The 20,122-nt window shown below is 42.2% G+C and overlaps 1 protein-coding gene across 4 annotated transcripts in view; it reads left to right on the top strand.

Moving 5' to 3' along the window:
• The first annotated feature begins 2,758 nt into the window (after nucleotides 1-2,758).
• The window catches only part of myh11a (myosin, heavy chain 11a, smooth muscle), a 39,070-nt gene continuing 21,706 nt past the window's right edge, over nucleotides 2,759-20,122 (top strand). The window contains exons 1-4 of one of the 4 annotated variants that reach the window (XM_031799932.1): nucleotides 2,759-3,064; nucleotides 8,028-8,434; nucleotides 8,943-9,099; nucleotides 16,119-16,146. In XM_031799932.1, coding sequence (XP_031655792.1) covers nucleotides 8,090-8,434; nucleotides 8,943-9,099; nucleotides 16,119-16,146 — 530 coding nt within the window. In that variant the 5' untranslated portion in view covers nucleotides 2,759-3,064; nucleotides 8,028-8,089. Of the gene's footprint in view, nucleotides 3,065-8,027; nucleotides 8,435-8,942; nucleotides 9,100-16,118; nucleotides 16,147-20,122 lie in introns of those variants that run through there. The other 3 variants (XM_031799931.1, XM_031799934.1, XM_031799933.1) reach the window with 3 other exon arrangements.

Genomic DNA, 20,122 nt, shown 5'->3' on the forward strand with positions numbered 1-20,122 from the left:
GCAACATCTGTATAAATACGATTGAGTACAGTGCTACTTCACTGTACCAGAGCGCAGCGTTGTTTGTTCTGAGCTTAAATTAGAACGCAATTACATTTCTATGGGGACAAATGTATCTACAAACATATGGCTCTGTCAACTGTTTGTCCATCTATGGCTACAAATGGTAGTCAGGGGTGCCACGGGGGACATAAAGTGTATGTATGGTAAATGATTTAAAGAACTCCGAAAATATGTATTTGTCTTGGATAGTTTTCAGCTCCCATACAGATTGTGCTGTATAAGGAGAATTTGGTTATGGACTAATACTCGTGTCAATAAATCATGACCTTTTTATGCCGTTTTTGGAGGTGAGGGACAAAGCCGGCGAGATTGATAGGCACTTATGGTTCATGCCCATGTAATCACCAAGTACTGTACTTGTACATTGCAAAACCCTTCATCTCTCTACATCCTTGTAATCAACAGCGTGATCATCAACAACAACAATACCCTAGTCTGGAATGGTGTCCATTTCCTCTTCTACTGTAAGTAACCTTCTCCCAGTCAGAAATGTGGACACCCACCCTCATCACCACCTCCTCCGCATAACCCCAGTCAGACACTTTCTGTCAGAGATGAGTTGAGGCTGAATGAGGCAGGCATCTTGGAGAACCAGAGGAGGGGAGTATGTCTTGGCTCGGACCTATCAGAAGGGCTTCTTTCTCAGCTACAGGCCGTGCCTGGACTGCTGCCTCGTCCTGACTTCTGCACTTATCCCCTCAGGGTTTTCCACCTCCTCCGTCCTTCATTCCCCCCTCCCCCGCACCTCCCACTTTTCTTGGGTCATACATAATGTCTACTGCCTGAGATGCAGTCTGTTACACTGTCATTAAAGGGCAATGAATAAACCGAGAAACAAACAAAGCGGCAGTGAGAGGAGAGGTGGAGGGATGAGCAGGGCTCAGGGAGCGGAAAGTCTATACCGACTAAATAACTCCTAACTGTGGTGTGTGCTGGAGAACTGGCGCTTTGAAAATAGTCAGCGCGAATACATCATGAAATATAACTTCACGGAATCAACACCCTAGGAATAAGATGACATTTCACAAAAGTGAACGATCCCTTTAAACACACAAATTGTATGCTAATCTGTTGAGGTGATGTCATTAACATCATATGAATGTATATTGATAATAACCAATACTGATCACCAAAACTCTCATAGCAAAGACTGATATATTATCTAATGATTTATGTTATGATAAAAAACACTGAGATGTCATCAGAGGGAGATGCTACAAGTAAATAGTGCAGAGTTATCCCCATAGAAGCACCCCTACTTGTTTGAACAATACCGTTGCTGCTGGACCATATTTAGTCACTGGGGCCCAGGCCACCTGCACTAGACTTTTAAGCTGCCCAGATTCCATCCAGACCCCACAGTCCTTATATGGCACAGTGCGTTGCGTCTCTGAATTTCTCTCTCTTTCTCTCTCTCCTTTCTCCTTCCTTACTACACACCAGCCTCCATGATCTTGATGTTGACCAGAGACCCAGCCAGCAGGTTTCCAACCCCTAGTCATCCCCTCCATCTTGGTCCCTTGAACTGTCATCGTCGTTTTGCACACATACCAATGGCGATGTGCTGTTTGGCAGCGGAGAGAGGCCCAGTCATGGCATCACAAAGCAAGGTGATTTATTGAGCCAATCAGGAGGTGTCCTTATATAGGACGTTCCATTGGACTAGAGATAGAGGAGCTGGAAAGAGGGAGAAGAGGGGAATGCGATGTGTGTAACAATATGGGGGGACACAAACACGTGGGACACATCCCCTTCCTCCCTCGTCCTCCAGTAGTGTGTATCAAGGGGAATCTCTCTCTCTCTTCCCCCTCCTGTAAAGTCCATCAAGATGGATTTTCTCCTCTGGTAACAGCTGGGCTGCCTTGTTGGGAGTGGGACTGGACCCTTGTATATACAATAGTACTGTATGTCAATGGGACTGGACCACAGAACCTCTGGGACGAAGTGCCATTAAACATCATCAGAAGTGTCATGGACATCAGCCAATTGAGATTAATTGCCCATATCATTTATTTTGACAGGCCTGAGTACCATCAAGTGAACAGACAGACTGGAGAGACACAGACTGTATATATATCCATGGGATATACTGAGATTTCCATGATTTAGAATTCAAAATAGAGAAAATGGAGCCAAGTCTGAGTTAAATTGATGTCATTTCCAAAGGTTCTGCGTGATATGATGTGTGCCGAGGGCTCTTGGTGTTGATGGAAGTGTGCCATTTGGAAAGAGACAGTGACAGTGTCAATCCTAAACATCATCCTTAAAAACAGACAAATGACACTGATATCCACTGTTTACTATAGATGTTTGTTACGGAGTCTAGTTGATAGGTAATCGACTAGCCGGACTGTTCCCCGGACTCCAGTTGTAGGGATTTGTACAATGCACAAACAAGGCTATTGAACCTGACATTGGTGTCTGTCTTTATTCCTTTATCTAACATATCATACTGAAACAATGTTGTTGCATCCTTGAGCTTCTCACAGTAGGTCCATAGGAGGGTCATATAGTCCTTGGATGACTCATCACCCACATATTCAACAGTTTCTATGAAGGTATAATATTAAATTATTACCATTAACTCACTGAAAGAAAATGAATATGAAGAGAGACTGAAGTATACTATGCATACCACATTACTATAAAGTGTGTCCGCGTCAAATTAAATTACCCATGTGCGCGCAGCCAAATTGCAATTCGTTCTGCTTTTCAGCGTCAAGCACGCTGTGTACACGACAGTACCACTGAGTTTTCAAACAGTACCGTCTTGGACAGTACATTCGCGCTCTGCGGTAGAATTTTATGTTTTTATGCTGTCAGATCAGAGAGAGGAGGGTCTGCGCGTGCGACTCCACCCCCCGGGTTTAAATGGTAAAGCGAGGTAATTACCAGGGTAATTTGGACTGTTCGTCTTTGGAGTAGGCTACCCTGTCGACCGCAGGACGCTCCAAACCATAACTTTCCAAATCCCCCCTGCTGATTCGAATTCATCAAACTTGTAAGTCATTTATTTTTATGCAAGGCCATTGTTTTACTTTTAAACAAGTTGGAGAGAATGAGGGTGCACTTGTTGTTTTGCGCGCACTTTTATTACGCACGCTTAGCGACATTGATTGTGGCTCTTGAAACTGACATTTGTGTTTATCATATGTATCCTATATTGTAATTAATGTGTTTAGGTTTCACACACTGCATGTATTACTGAGCAAAATGACCAGCAAATAGATATCGGATATCAATTGTCACTGTTGGTCTCTGTTACAATTGCATGCTTTTGACAGCTGTTTTGCATGACTCTAATGTAAATGCAGAACAAGCCAAATCACCCCAGAAGAAATGACTATCGGTGGTAGCCGATACAATGTAACTGCTGTGCTGACACCTGTCTGATGCAGTCGTATGATGCTGTGGTTAAAGAGTCTGTGACCTTTTTTATGTTGGCCATCTTTATCATTTTCCCTTTTATCAGTGCTAGTGCAGCACAACATTGCCTAACAATTGCCTTTCTTTACCATGCTTTCTATACACTAACCAGCAGCCATGTTATTTATACTGTAACAGCTTGGAATAACAGCTTGACTGAATTATTTACACCAGTAGTGCCATGCCATAGGTTATAGTAAGGGGAAGTTTACTTTGTCTAGCTGAAAGAAGAAACAGGCTGAACGCTAACCAGGGTGTTTCCTGTTCTCCTAATATGGTAGTTTTAAAGCTGTCTGCCTTGATGCCGAACTTTGCGGTGTGGTGGCTCAGGGTAGACTTGTCACTTGTGAGAGTCGTATCCTCTCCAGTTTGCAGTGACACAAACCAGCATCAAACTGGAAAATGTCTGAGTGAGCAGAAAGACATTGGGGTCGTCATCATAGTTGCCGAGGTTGACCCGATGTTGAAACACAACCTCGTAGTTTGCTGACAGGAGACGTGGTTATCGTATGATTATGCTGCATGGTAGTTTGAGTAAAGCAAGCATGTGGTTTTCTATCTCAGTCTGAGTACTTTGTTACCTCTCAGCTATCTTGTATCTGGTTGACTTTGGAGATTCATTTTGACGGCCTTTTGTCGATCCACCACAGAGAGCCTGCAGCATCATCGAAATTATGTTTTCAACCGACTTTCATCCAAGTTTTTTGTGTGAAATAAAGCACAGCTCTAAGGCACAAGTGAAAACAACATGGTCAGAAGGTCTATCAGGAGAAAATAAAGGGAGAGGTGTTTGGAGTAAGCAACACGTAAGACACCATAGCAGTAGAACCCCAGACTGAAATGCATGGTACTCTGACTATCTCTGGGCAGGTAGTTACAACATTAACCTTAATTGCGTTTAAATGACCTAACACAACTGTACATTTTTATTTGGATGTACTGGATTGGAGTGTTTATTCATCACATACCTCAGCATGCAAATCTATTTGAATCCGGTATCATTACACCCGGTTTTAACTGTGTCTGTATTTACATGTGGGGCTATTGCAGTTCATCAGGACTCAGGAGCGCAGCAAATCAGCTGCCTGGCTACCCAAAATCCTTGCTCCTGCCAAACGCTACGGTTTCTTCTCCACAATGAGTCTGGATCCGAGTACTTCCCTGACGATTTCTAGAACACAAACACATTCTAACTGTACTGATTGGTCCCAGAAACCCAACTGCTTTTAGACTTTAAAAAAAAATTGACTTTGATACTCTGCTTGGTTAGAAATGATCTTATTGCTGATGACTTTGTTTTGTCCAACACACCTCACTTTGATATCACCACAAACGACTTCAATGATGGCAGTCTCAAACTGAAGTATGTAGTGAACGTAGAGCAGAGTTTTGAGTCATCAGGCAAGAAAATCAGGGCCTTAGTGTTAGTTGATACAGTATACCAGCCGATATACCAGAGTAGTGAATGTGTTAGATACTGTGATCGTTTGGTAGAATTACCTTTATTTGGCCAAACTCGTATCCTGGCATAGCTGAGTGCAATCCATTTGAGTCGTCAAGGCTTGATGATACAGTGCTTAGTAATAGTACAGTAACTATTAGAAAATTCGTTTTTGCAATGAAGCCAGGAATCAGGGAAGGGATGGAATGATGAGGGAGAGGGTAAAGCCTTTCACAGGCCCAGGGGTCACCATTCAGGCAACCAGCCCATTCATACACAAATAATTTAAACAGTGGTTTATTTGGAACTTAGCAGGTCAGTGGATGTGTGTGCAAGACCACAGGAGGTTCCACTATTTAATTAAAATAGTTCCTGCTCAATCTCTATCATACTATTCTGTGATGAGTTGGACAGTTGCCTCCTCTGTTTAAAGATCAGCAGTATCAAGGACTCAATCACTCCTTCAGGTATTTGCTGTACATTGCTGTAGTGTACCAGATACCAGGGTTAGATACGACAATCAATTAGTTCTTATCTGATGATACATTAAGTGATTTCTTATCTTCTGGCTTTGCTTCCAGGAAAGACCAACTTTGCTACTGAGAATTTCACCATACTTTTACTGTACCCTCCCCTTCCTCCCGCTCCTCTCTTCTCTACTCTCTTTTCCTCTGCCCCTCGTTCTCCTGACAGTGTTGGCAAACAGAATCTTCTGAGACTCCTCTCCTCCTCCACCTCATCCTCCCTCCTCATTTTCCCTCCCTATCATGCTCTTCAAGTACGGTCTTATAGTCTCTACCCAAGCTGGACTGCTTCCTATCAGCAAACTGCCACCCTGTCAGCCACCTACTCAGACCACTGTCCTCAGTGTACGCTGGCTGAGAACAAAGGTGAGCACGCGTTGACACAACAAGATGAAGAGCGAGACGGAGAGAAGGGGGTGAGGAACCACTGACCATGCGTTGACATGACAAGAAGGGAAGGAAGGGGCTGAAATGTTAAGGATTAGGGATGAGAGAGAAAGATAGATATAAAAAGTAGTAGAGGGAGAGGTCTAAATTGTTTGAAAGGTGCAGAAAAGTTCGAGAGTGATGACACTTGTCTTGCTGCATCTACAGTGACAGTACTGGAGGGGAGTGTCAGGAAAAGTCCACTTATCCTCAGTCAGTAAAGGAAATAGTTCATACTGAATCTGCTGTAATGTCTCCTCTTCATACACAACCTTGGACTACTGTGTTGTGTATTAGTACGGCCCCAGTTCATTCTGTGCTGTGCTCTACAACCATTGCAAATAAGGAACAGGATAGAGGACAATGTCCTTTTTCCCCCCAAAAAAATGTTTCACTCTGGCTAAGTGGATATTTATGCTTTTGTGGGTAGTTTGGCTCTGGCTGGTCCCAGGGGATGCAGTGACAATCTTTCCCAGGAGGACTTGTAACTTGTTCGCATAGTTCCCATTTCTAGTCCTAGAAAGAGCATGCCAGTCTGTAACTGTGACAGTCTGTAACTGTGACTGGGCTGGATAGGAATGATGGGTGCAGGGACTCCATGATGTAGTGCAATTTATTATAGTCTGAATCTTATCAAGCAAGAGTAGATTGACCAGTACAAAGGTCAACATTTATCATGAGTTATGTCTTATGTCTGCGTAGACTGATTGGAATTTAAAAGATAAAGTATGTCAGAATCCTTTAGATACTGTAGTACTATTGATCTGGATCCATTGCAGTGGAGGCTGCTGAGGGGAGGATGGCTCATAGTCAGGCCCGGAATGGAGTCCATGCAATGGTGTCAACCACATGAAAATCACATGTTTGATACCATTCCATTGATTTCATTCCAGCTATTATTATGAGCCGTCCTCCCCTCAGCAGCCTCCACTGACCCGTTGGTGTTTCTATTAGGGTGTTAAACACAGCAAGTTATTACCAAGATTCCAGTAATGCATTCATAACAGCACTGAATGATAAAATACTAGCACTGAGTTTGCCATAGAACTGTGCACCTGCCGTGGCTCCACTTCATACAGGTATGACTCAGAGCCCAGCAGCTAGCTAGCATCCCTCATTCCACTACACTATACAGCCACAGAGGAGAACAGCACAGTGGCGGGACCATGTGAAGCAGGAACCATGAACATGAACCCCCCCCCCAAAACGAGCTTTGCCTCTCTGTCCGTGTTATCATTTTGGAGTAAACTCCAAATTGCGTGGACCAGCTGTAGACATACTCTTCCCTATAAGGGCTTTGTTTGGGAGTTGAACTTGCCTGGCTGTTTAGGTCCATCGAAAGGCCTGCTCCAGAGAAGCAGGCCATATATGGGCATCACAGCACGGGACTGCAATGTAGCGGACGGTGCTGCACAGGAGAGAGAGGGAAAGAAAAAAATGGACTTTATTGTTGTTGAAGCATTTTTTTCTGATTAGGGTATGGGTAAACCCCTCACTTGTAAAAGTGTATAGTACCTACAGTACACGAGATGAGAAGATCGATGTAAGTCCTTATCGCATATGGTACAGTTACTTAGAACTCATTTCCCAGAGTCTATCTTCATATCTAAACTAGGCACTAATGGTTGTAGTTTCCCTTGTGTGTGTGTGTGTGTGTGTGTGTGTGTGTGTGTGTAGGAGGCTAAACCCGAGGGGGGGGGGGGGGGGGGGATTACTGTATTCTGGGAGTTTCTGTATGGATGAAGAAATGTTAACCCTTTGAGTGTCCATGCCTTCTGTGGACGTATGGCTGGCAGTGGTAGGAGAGTGTACATGTAGTGTCTGACTCATACACCATTTAGTTAATAACCCCTTGAGTATGTTTTGGAAGTGCTGGACTGAAAACAGTTTTCTGTGTGAGAAAGTATTTACAGACAGAATCATGCAATTCATACCAGAATCCTTTAGATTCAGTCCACTTCTTTTGATATTTTTGTAATGACTCAAACTCCTTAACCCCTGACCTTGTGGTTGCCGTGCACGACCCAGACCCATAACCCCCTTCTCTCAGAGTCAATGACTAGCCAAACCATAAACACATAAACCAAGTCAATCCAACCCAGTCTTAACATTTCTCCCCCCCCCCTTATCTCTATCCCCATTTCCAGCTGCCCCCCCCCCAAAAGACAGAAGATCTTAGAAGACCCAAGATCCTCCACCGACCACCAATATGGCTAATAAAAAACCGATGACTGAGGACGAGAAGTTCCTCTTCCTGGACAAGGACTTCATCAACAGTCCCATGGCCCAGGCCGACTGGTCAGCCAAGAAGCTGGTGTGGATCCCCTCTGAGAAGAATGGCTTCGAGGCAGCGAGCGTCAAGGAGGAGCACGGGGACGAGTGTCTGGTAGAGCTGGCCGACAACGGGAAGAAGGTGACGGTGAATAAGGATGATATCCAGAAGATGAACCCTCCCAAGTTCAGTAAGGTGGAGGACATGGCCGAGCTCACCTGCCTGAACGAGGCGTCGGTGCTGCACAACATCCGGGAGAGGTACTTCTCCGGGCTCATCTATGTGAGTTGGACTCTCTACTTTCACACAGATACACAGTCATACTTGTACAGTACACACTCTACACAACCTGAGGTAAATGAATTCTGTCCCACTGGGACAGATGTCAATTCAATGTCCATTCCACTTTAACTTAATTTCCTTGAAATGGCGTGGAAACAACGTTGATTCAACCAGTGTGTGGCCAGTGGGATAGGCCCATCTACATGAGAATATATGGTCGTAGAAGCACACAGACCCATAAATACTCACAATAATACTCAGTCTTCACAACCTTAGAAAGAGGTCCTTGCTACCAGCAAAAAGGACTGTGATACACATGTAATTTCAAACACAGCAATTTAATAAGTGTAGAATAATCATGTTGGCTTATTTACAATAATAAATGGCGTGGTTCGAGCCCTAAATGCTGATTGGCTGACAGCCGTGGTATATTGGCCATATACCACAACCCACAGAGGTGCCTTATTGTGTAATAATAACCCTGCTCATCCTTGTTTTCTCTCTGCAGACATACTCTGGCCTGTTCTGTGTAGTGGTGAACCCATACAAGATGCTGCCCATCTACTCTGAGAAAATCATTGAGATGTACAAAGGGAAGAAACGCCACGAAGTTCCCCCTCACATCTACTCCATCACTGACAATGCCTACAGAAACATGATGCAAGGTAGGTTCATAGTTACACCTCTTCCTGTTACTCTAGCTTCTTTGCTTGGGAAAGCAGGGTTGGCGTCGATTCAATTCAGTCCATCAATTGACTGAAATGAAGTGTTTAGAATTTCCATTTACCTGTGGAATTGACTGAAATGAATGACATTTGATCAGATCCCAACCCTGCTTGAGGGCCATGGTATCTCACCACAGCCATTCTTCCTATCTAGCTAGCTACTATCTTGGGAGAATTAAAAGTGGTTTGTATAATATCAGCTGCTACAAAACAGTGATTGCAACAGTCTTGTGTCAGCTGTCTTTAGGTCAACAAACCAACAAAACAACATTTTCAATAACTCAACGATAGCTAGCTCTTCAATACTCTTCAAGAGATATAATTAAGCAATAAGGCCTGAGGAGGGGTGGTAAAATGGCCAATATATCACAAAACCTGAGGTGCCTTATTGCTATTATAAACTGGTTACCAACATAATTAGAGCACTAAAAATGAATGTTTCGTCATACCTGTGGTATATGGTCTGATATACCACGACTGTAAGCCAATCAGCATTCAGGGCTCGACCCAACCAGCACATGGGCCATATACAACAAACACCCGAGATACCTTATTGCTTAAATATACTATAGCCTTACACGCTCTATCAATGCCCTCTATGGTCAAAAACCTCTCTTCCTGAAGTATGTGGGCTGTGAAACTGCATAAAAACAATGTGAAAACTGCTTACTTCAATGAAAAGTTAATGAACTGAAGCAGAAAAAGCCTTTTAGTAGCTCATTCAAAGATAAATCTGGACACGAGGTGACGATGGGCTAACTCTGCTTACAGTAAATGCCAGTAAAGGGCTCTTGGCTAGCCCCTACAGTGCTAAGACTGAGAGAGAACAAGAGGCTAATATCCTGATGTGGACAACTGTTTCCCACAAGGCTTTGTTATGTGGTGTCAGGGGTCATGCGGACCTAGTTGACCCCAAGGATTTTATAAGAATTCTGGGGGATTTTCAGAGGAGCCTACTGACATCTGGCTTTAGAGATGGAGGACAGGAAGTCGGAAGACAGTTCCTGTTCGAATCTTCAATAAAATGTGTTCTCCATTTAGCCTTTTCTGTCTGTTGCTTTAGGATTAAAGATAAACTATGGAAGTTTAAGTTGCTAACTTCTGACAATATTTCTGTCCATTTAAATTACTCATTTTGGCCCCAAAGCAAAAGTTCCCAGAGACAAACATTTCTGTATTCACCTCTTTGATTCAAGCACTTGTATAATTTATTGTAAATTCTAATCAGATTGTAGATATCAGCCCCTTTTTATGTTTTAAATTCTACATTTGACATTTTAGCTATAAGTAAAAGTTAACAGTTTATTTAAATGATCATCACTTTTGTGACAGTACATGTCAATTATGCGGCGATAAGTGACACTATACAACAACATGTTCTCACGGGCTTTGTGGTTATCACACTTCTATGACTGTCTTTTTTACAGCCAGTCACTGCGTTGCTAACCATGCATCAACAAAACTTAGATCTGACTCAAACAAATCAATAACCACACAAAGCAGAAGCAGACAAGGCTGTTGTTCTTCTGCTAAGTTTGTTGGCATACCACGTTCCTTACCAAGTCACTACTACAGCATGGTTACTCTTCACCAGTTTTACACCACTGAGCCAAGCTGAGGCAAACGTATCGCACTGGCCTGCTTACTCATTTACGGTAGTTGTGAAAAGAATGTGACACATGTATCTGAGTCGGCACAATATGGGTCAGGTTGGCACGATAGTCTAAAGAGTTTTACTGAACATAACATTGCAGTCAAAGAGCAGATAGTCACCTCCTTGGGGAAAAAAAACAACACCATCTCTCCTTTTAGACTTCATTTTGACCATTTTCTGACCAATGGGGTCCTCCCAGAACATGACCTTGGAAGCACATTGTAAATGATGTAAGAACCAACCCTCTCCATTGTTCAAAGTGCTGCAGCATGATGAGAGAAGTTAGAATAAGCCCTGTGATGCTGGCCAAGCAGAAACACACCTCACTCCTACTCGAGCTCAAGTTCCCTATTATGTAGTACCCGGTTTAAGTACTGGATACATTTCTAGTCATACATCACAAAGAGGAGAGCGCAAACACTGACTTGATTATCCTCTCTTTTTATCAGTCACTCTTCAAACCCCATGTTTATATCATTTGGATTTAGATCTTAGATGGACTTTCTTACACTCATAAGTCACAGGTTAAGCCTGTGTGTGTGTGTGTGTGTGTGTGTGTGTATTATCTTTGAATTTACACACACACACAACGGATTCCCGTAGAATCTGCCTGCTGTTCTGTGGGTTCTTGTCAGATAGCATTTGACATTCCAGCTTAGTCAGAATTAACACATTAGTGGGTGTGTGCACGCAGCTCCTAGGGGGATCTGTGAGGTGAACAGGAAACAAGGCAGGTTGAGGTTAAACAAAAACACAACAAGAATGTTAAAGCCCTCATTGGATACATCTATGAATTGAGCCACTGACACGTTCATAACTACCTTGGAGTAGAATAACAAATACTTCAATGTTTTTACCAGTGATGTTTTTTAGTTTTCTTCACTATGTTTGATCTACGTTGGTCTATGATTATTACTCGATTTGATCTGTTTTGAGAAATGTGGAGTAATTTAAACAGCATTTTAGTGTGTCTAGCTGTAAAGATCTTTTAAAATGCTAGATGTGTAGGCGTGCTTATGAAGAGTTTCTTTCCAAAACGCTATATATCCATTTTCAGAAATGTTGGATGCTTTTATTGCTTAAAGAACTTATGAAAAGAGATGAGTTTTTTTTCACTGTCTAATCATGGAATGGGGTTGTTCAATGACAGACATTTCATTTCAGAGAGAAAAATAATCATGTTTTTTTGCAGAATATTTGTCTGCCTCAGTCTCAGATAAATAAATAGTACTGCTAGGTTTTACAAAGCCAAATGTAACAAAGAACTACATTTTTTTTATTTAAAAACTGTACAAATGATACATTTGTGACATCAATATTTAAAAAGGAATCAATACAGTAATATGAGTATGTAAAACATTTACATTTAACATTTTAGTCATTTAGCAGATGCTCTTATCCAGAACAACTTAGAGTGTATTCATCTTGGGTGACCACGTATCACAGTCAAATATACAGGATGCGAACATGCCATTCCAGCTAGACAATGAAAATACACTGAGTATACCAAATATTAGGAACACCTTGGATTCACCTGGTCAGTCTGTCATGGAAAGAGCAGCTGTTCAGTGTATATACACTCAGTGTATAGAGTTTTGCAAAAAAACAAACACATTTGAATAAACACCAAAAATTTACTGCCATTCTACTCATTTTGTCATAGGGTGGAGAGAAATGTTTTTAATATGATATCTGACTGAGGGACTAACAAAATCAATAGGGGCCCTCCGGTCGGTAATACGACCATGATAACTATAAGTTTAGATAGTCTAGGCTGCTATCTTAACCCCCCTTAAAAATATTGCTGACATGGGCTGACTGTCAGTGACTGACATAACAAGAACAAAAAAAATGCAGATGCACAACAACATTTCGAAATTGCACCTTGTGTGTTCTACTATTCTAACTCCCAACAGTAAGTTAAGACCCCGACTCAACTTATTTTGTATTTATTCAGCGGGCCTACAAAAGCTGCCCATCTCTGGTGTCGTGTATGACTCAAACTTTCTGTTGATATGCTGTATGTGTAGGAATCTACCAGCTTAATTGCATGTACACACAGGAAATGTCAGTGTGTACATCTACAGCTATGGGGTGTGTGCATCTAGGGTCGTGAGTAAACATTATGACGATGGACGGTCAATGGCTCGCTGTCTACTGTCGCTATGTTTAAATTGGAGTGTTGGGAGTATTTATTGTTAACAGACTGATAGGATTTCCCACGACAGAATAGAGTAGATGACTAAATGACTAATGGTACGGTCCAAACAAACCCTTTAGGGGGGGGGGGGGTGTCGCTCTGTCACCGTGGCGATCTCTCCGTGGGTCTACATGTACATTAAGAGGAGCAAGACTATCAACAACCCTGGCAGTGTCTGATATGGCACCCTATTTCCTACAGTGCATTCGGAAAGTATTCAGACCCCTTGACTTTTTCCAAATTGTGTTACATTACAGCCTTATTCTAAAATGGATTAAATAAATAACAAATCCTCAGCAATCTACACACATTACCCCATACTGACAAAGCGAAAACAGGTTTTGATTTTTTTGCAAATGTATTGAAAATGAAATACCTTATTTACATAAGTATTCAGACCCTTTGCTATGAGACTCGAAATTGAGCTCAGGTGCATCCTGTTTCCATTGATCACTGTTGAGCTGTTTCTACAACTTGATTGGACTCCACCTGTGGTAAATTATATTAATTTGACATGATTTGGAAAGGCACACATCTCTCTATAAAGTCCCACAGTTGACAGTGGGTGTCAGAGCAAAAAAACAAGCCATGAGTTTGTAGGAATTGTCTATAGAGCTCTGAGTTAGGATTGTTTTGAGGCACAGCTCTGGAGAAGCTTACCAAAACATTTCTGCAGCATTGAAGGTCCTCAAAAATAAAGTAGCCTCCATCATTCTTAAATGGAAGAAGTTTGGAACCAGAGAATCTTCCTAGAGCCAAACTGAGCTATGGGGGAGAAGAATGTCTCTGAATGTCCTTGAGTGGCCCAGCCAGAGCCCGGACTTGAACCCCGATCGAAACATCTTTGGAGAGACTTGAAAATAGCTGTGCAGCGACGCTCCCCATCCAACCTCTCAGAGCTTGAGAGGATCTGCAGAGGAATGGGAGATACTTTGTGCTAAGCTTGTAGCATTATACCCAAGAAGACTTGAGGCTGTAATCACTGCCAAAGGTGTTTCAACAAGATACTGAGTAAAGAGTCTGCAAAAATGTATAAAAAAACAGTTTTTGCTTTGTCATTATGGGGTATTGTGTGTAGAGTGATTAAGGGGAAAAACAATATAATCCAGTCCGAATGCACTGTATGTAGTGCAGGACTTTTGACCAGACACAGCCTTGCCTGTCTGCTACATGATAAGTCTTAAATAATAGTCTTACGGAGTCTACACTTTCTTAAGTGTCTTAACAGGGTTATCTACAATCAGTCTCTGACAATTCTGTGAAATCTTGGCTCTCATCTCTCCTGGGAAGACTCGCATTCCTTCACAAAGGCTTAGAAATTTGCCCTGCCTGGTCTTTGAAGTTTGAAGGGAATAGAGATGGTAAGTTCTCATGCGATTTGGGTTTTGTGTAAAAAGTTTCAGCTGGTGAGGATGATTTGGATGACGATTGAAACTTTGTTTTTTTCAATGCCATTGTCATAAGGGGAATTTATATACAACTCTTATATGAAATGTTCTGTTTGACAGTGATTTGGTGACAGGTCTTGGCTTTCTCTCTGGTGAACTCGTGATTGGGATGAGACTAGAGTGACCTTGGAATTTTCCCTTTAAACCAATTGTAATTTGGGGGACTCCCTCTCTGTCTCGCTCTCTGTATTGTATTTATCTCGCTTTGCAGTAGAAAATAGGGTGCCATTTCAGATTGGCCCCTACCCTGTTTGGCGTTCCCCCTTGAGGTTCTACTCCCTGGCTCAGTTACATTTGGTGTCTTGTGTTTGAATCTGTTTTGAGCGTGTTTGGAAATGCTGCACAACCCTGGATTCCCCTCTCCCTCTCTCCCCTCTGTGCCTTAATTAGGAAGAAAGGGGAACAGACAGCATTTTGCTGTGCGTGGAATGGAACCTAGCCCACTGCCAAGTCATGTCCAAAATGAGGAATAGCATCCTAGCGCTTGGTTCTTTCCAGCCTGAGCGAAGCCATACAGGCTAGCCTGGCTAGTGTAGCCTAGTGTAGTACATGCCCAGTAGGACCAGGGATGGGAATGATGGCCAGTACGGAGAGATTTCAATCTTTGAGGAGTTACGCTAAATGACACAACATACGAGCCATGGGCTTTCTATTAGCAGATAAGGATAATGCACAGGGGGATTAACTTACCCTCTCTGCTGCTCTCTTTCTCGCTCTCCTTCCGCTTTCTCTCCCTCCAATCCCCCCCTCACGCTGTTTCACACAGGTCATGTTTAGATTGCACTGGGCTCCAAATACTTTAACTTGATAATTGAACTAATAATATCCAAATGGTCTTTTTCTCCTAAACCGCATTCCCCAGACTCCAGACACACACAAGCACATACACACCCTGTCTAGCGTTTTAAAGGGGGATACTGTTTCGTTATGTCCCTACATGGACCTAAAGTATTTTCCTAGGATTTGTGACGTAGTCTATTTTTTGGGATCACATATCAGGAATTGATAGTCATCAGGTGGACATATTTATTTTTCAAAATCAAAGTAAAAAAAAAAAAAATTTTGTCTTGCTTTCATGATTTAGGCAAGAGAAAGCCCTACCAATTTCTCACTTGAGCAGATGATTCAACTCGTGCCCTGTTTGTACAAAGGTTCAACACATATGGCTGTACAAAGATGTGAACGCTTGGTTGATTTCTCTGGAGTCCTAAAGTGTATGTTTCATATGATAGGCTGTGTGTGATCTGAGGACTGCACTGTACATCGAGACAAGAAACAACAGAACGTCATCGCTCAGTAATTACTCAGGAGCACCACTACCGAAATACAGGAAGAGTTATTAAAATGAAATACTGTCCAAATGAACAGGTAGCAGATAAACATACCCATACTGTATATGATTAATAGATATATCATGCTAAAGCAACTTAAAGTGCAGTGAGTATGTTTTTGAATTTGTGGCCCTAGTGGGAATTGAACCCACAACCTTGGCGTTGCAAGCACCATGCTCTTACCAGGACCAGGAAAACACATCTTGATTAACCAATCCAATTGTTCTACTATATGGTGTACTGATGTCAGATGCCCGTCTTCATACTGCACGTGTGCATGTATGAGCAACTCTATACTGACATCAGGATTTGTATTTTTTCTGCAGATCGTGAGGACCAGTCCATTCTTTGCACGTGAGTAAAATGTTGTGGTTTTTATTTTTACATTTGACACTTTACACTATCCACTACACTTCACACTATACAGTACATTTGATCCTAAAATACACCTTGTTTTTCTCCCCACATTTTTCCTAGACGTCACATGGTTGGACAGGGGGGGTGGGGTGTTGAAGATGGAACAGTTATGTAACCTATGGGTTACATAAACACACACTGTGTCTGAAATGGCATCCTATTCCCTATGGGCCCTATGTGCCCTGGTCAAAAGTAGTGCACTACATGATGAATAGGGAGCCATTTCAAACACAGCCACAGTTAAACAAATGAGATACCTCTAACATCAACATGACCTTTTTCCAGCCTGCTACTGCACTACCCTAACACACTGTGGTCTGTCTGGTGGGAATGAACACTTTGGGGGACAACTATGGTGACATGTCTGATTGGTTTGACAATAAGGATGACAGGAAGTTCTGTGGGTATTTTGGTGAATCTTAGCTGACATGCTCATGTCATACAGATGTAGGATTTTAATTTGAGACAGTTTGCTACAGCTGGAGAATAATCCTGCAGCATCAAGAAATGTGAATTATTATGTGGCTTATAATAAACATTTATGCAGGGGTTGATACGTTTTGTTTATGGCAAATAAAGTCTGAAATTTCTGAAGTGGAAATTTGAAAACTTTGAAAACTCAAATACACTACAAGTTAGCATTTCCTGCTGTGCATGAAAATGCTAAGCAACAAAATAGTGATCAAATTAAGATCCTGTTGTGGGAACCATTATCCAGGGAGTTGTGGGGTTAGGGGTTAGAGCACTTCTCTTCTCCTCTCTTTTCTTCTCTCCTTTCTCCTCTCCTCCCCTCGCTCCTCTCAGAGACAGGAAGTGTGCCCTGTCCTGATTATAAAGACAGATAATTTTTTGTTTGGGCTCCATTTTGTTTGTTTACTTATTGCAGAGCAATTATTGAGAATCTCTCTGGGACTTAGGGAGAGAAATGGAATCTCTTGTCTCATTCTAGTTACTATATAGACTAGGTGTTGTCAGGCCACACATTCAGGCCCTAGTTCTAGGGGTTTTAGCTAGTCAGGTCTACTACACATAACAAAACCCAATACACTTCAGCACCTCTTGGCATGTTTGTCTCGTGCCTATTTACAGTAAGCCCTACTCTACAGTAAGTCAGAGCACCTTTCCTGTCAAGCCTCCAGTGTACCCAGTAGAGGAAATGGGAGGGTCCCTGTCTAAAGTAGACTGCCCTGGAGTTCCGGGCTCCTTCTAAACCGGTTGATGCCAGGATGCAGCATTCTCTGATCAAATCGACTCACTTCCTGAAGTTTTGCCTGAACAATTTACCAGAGGAGGCTTATTTGGAGAAGTGGGGTTTCATTTTCCTGTTTGTTTGTTGTAGTCAGGGAATGGGAGGTCAGTAATGCAGTAGGGTTGTGGATGGAAGCAGGGAAGTTTGGAGCTATAGGGTTTCAAAATTCCAGAAGTGTTCCTAATGTTTCCCCCATGTTTTTCCAAAATCCCGGTTGAAAGATTCCTGGAATCGGTAAGGAAATATCAGAGAGGACATCTTCCAACAGGGAATTCTGAAAAACCTGGGAGCTTTTGGAAAAAAAATGAACCTCCTAGTTGGGTCAGCTAGGTATAAGCATGCTCTCTATCCATATATAGGCGAAACATATGCTACGGGGAATGACATGCTCCCTGAGTGTGTGTGAAATGACACTGATGTATTGTAAAAACATATGAACCAGGGACCGACTGTGTTGTCGCCATAGCAGACAGGTGTTTGACCTGGTGACGATAGCATTACTTTGTATATTGATAAACATGACATAGCACACGTCATGGCATACATAGTCAAATACAGATGTTGGATCTTAATTTGATCACCCTGGTGCAGGATCATTTTTCTACAATGCAGGAAATGTAAAGTTTGTAGTGTTTTTTTTTAGGTTTAAAAAGTTCTGAAGTTTGTAATTTACACTGACATTTCAAACTTGATTTTCCCATATGAAAATGTATCAACGTCTACAAAAATGTCCATTAATTATAATCCACATAATAATTCACATTTCCTGTTGCTGCTGGAAAATTTTCCCGCTGTAGAAAACTCTCAAATTAAGATCCTACATCTGTATGGCGGCAAACAATGTACTGGACCATCTTTTGAAGTCTAGAGATTTGAATTGCATTTATGACAATGTAATAGCATTTATATGAGGGCGCTGTTTATAACAGCATTGTGTAGGCTTTGTGACAGACTCTTATAAATGGTTTTGTAAGATGCGTTTCACATAAGTGTGAACATAGACAAAACACGAGCTAATGGACTGCTGTCAGGGTGTGGTATGTTGACAATAACATGTTATACACAGACACACACTGCAGTTTCCCATTCCATTGCTGAATTTCTCCTCACAATCTCCTCACAATCCCACAATGCATAGGAAGTAGCCACATAGCTCACTAAATCCTTGCTTGGGGTCTTGACATCTCATTTATATGGGGTCATCTCTTTCTCTTTACAAGAATTGGAGTGTGGTAAGAGACCGAGCATCATTTCCAAAAGAGAACCAGACCTGGGTTCAAATGCTATTCAAACTCTTTTCTTTCAAATACTTTGAGTGGTTGCTCTATTCTGCCTGGAGTGCCAGATGGGCGGGGGTTGACTGTTTTGGAATTATTCAAGTTATGTCCAATAATCCAGGCTCAATCAAGCACAGACAACGTGTTTTAAATGATTTTGAATAGCATTTGAACCCAGGTTTGGAATGAAAAGGGCCAAAGCCCAGGACCAGCCATCCAGACCAGTGATCCACGGTGACCACCCTGACCCTGGGATGGTTTAAGACAAACTGTTAGAAGAGGAATCCCTTCACTAGATATACAGAATGTGAGGTCTCTGTCTCAGGGCTTATAGGTCTCAGAGGATATTTTCAAGGATTATGGAGTTCTGTGCTTTTACAATGTGTTGAGGCCTGGGTAGTGTTGTTCTAGACTTGGTGTAAGGAGTGACGCTGTAAGTGGTGTGTGAGTTGAGGCCTGTGTGTGTTGATGCACAGAGTTGGTGTAGTGTGATTTTTAGGTTTTTGTATGACAGTTAATGTTGGGCCTGATGTGAGCTTGGTCTGTTGTATTTCGGTGAGATATGAATGTTATGACAGAATTTTATGATAACATTCATGACGAATGTAGGTTTTCTTAGGAGAGTGCGAATCCGACCTGATGTACAGTATATGCTGTAGTATGAGGTTACGACCTTGTATAGTGTGAGTGACATGGTGAGATGAGGTACAGATGTAGGATCTTAATTTGATCACACTTTTATTGTTGAGAATTTTCCTGCACCTCAGGAAAGGCAGATGAGCTTTGTGATTGACCATAAATTCACTGACAACCCGCACTAACAGTTATATTAACAGTATTGCACTTTTCATGTAGTCTACTTTTGTGTCCGCTAATAGCCTAACCACTGATCAAGCAACATTATGGACTAAACGTTAAAATTATTATTTTGCCATGACAATATACGTCAAATTAAGAGCTTACATCTTTATGGTGGATACTGGCTAGATTCCTGTCGGCCCAATGACAGACAGCCGCTGGTGGATCTTACAAACACCTCTCTTTTTATGGAGTTGTTGGAGCCAGCTGGACGCTAGGCTGGGATCATTCAGATAGCAGCATTGCGGTTGGCGTCTCCAGCATCTAGAGATCAAAGGCCAATAAACTACTCTCCCTCATCCTTCTGTAGTTTCCTACCTCTGTTAAATATGTCCAATACCCACCCTTGGCCTTCTGGTTTAGAGCTGTAGGATATGTCATACATTTGTACCCTGCCTTTGTCTTCCTTAAACCTCAGATACACTGGATTAGGGATTATGTTTTACCTGGATCTGCCTTCCATGTACATGGGTCTTTCCAGGTTATCTGACCTTTCCGTGGACCCCCTGGTCTGGTAGTGGGTCAGTCT

The sequence above is a fragment of the Oncorhynchus kisutch genome, linkage group LG20 (assembly GCF_002021735.2).
Source record: "Oncorhynchus kisutch isolate 150728-3 linkage group LG20, Okis_V2, whole genome shotgun sequence".
Taxonomy (NCBI): Eukaryota; Metazoa; Chordata; class Actinopteri; order Salmoniformes; family Salmonidae; genus Oncorhynchus; species Oncorhynchus kisutch.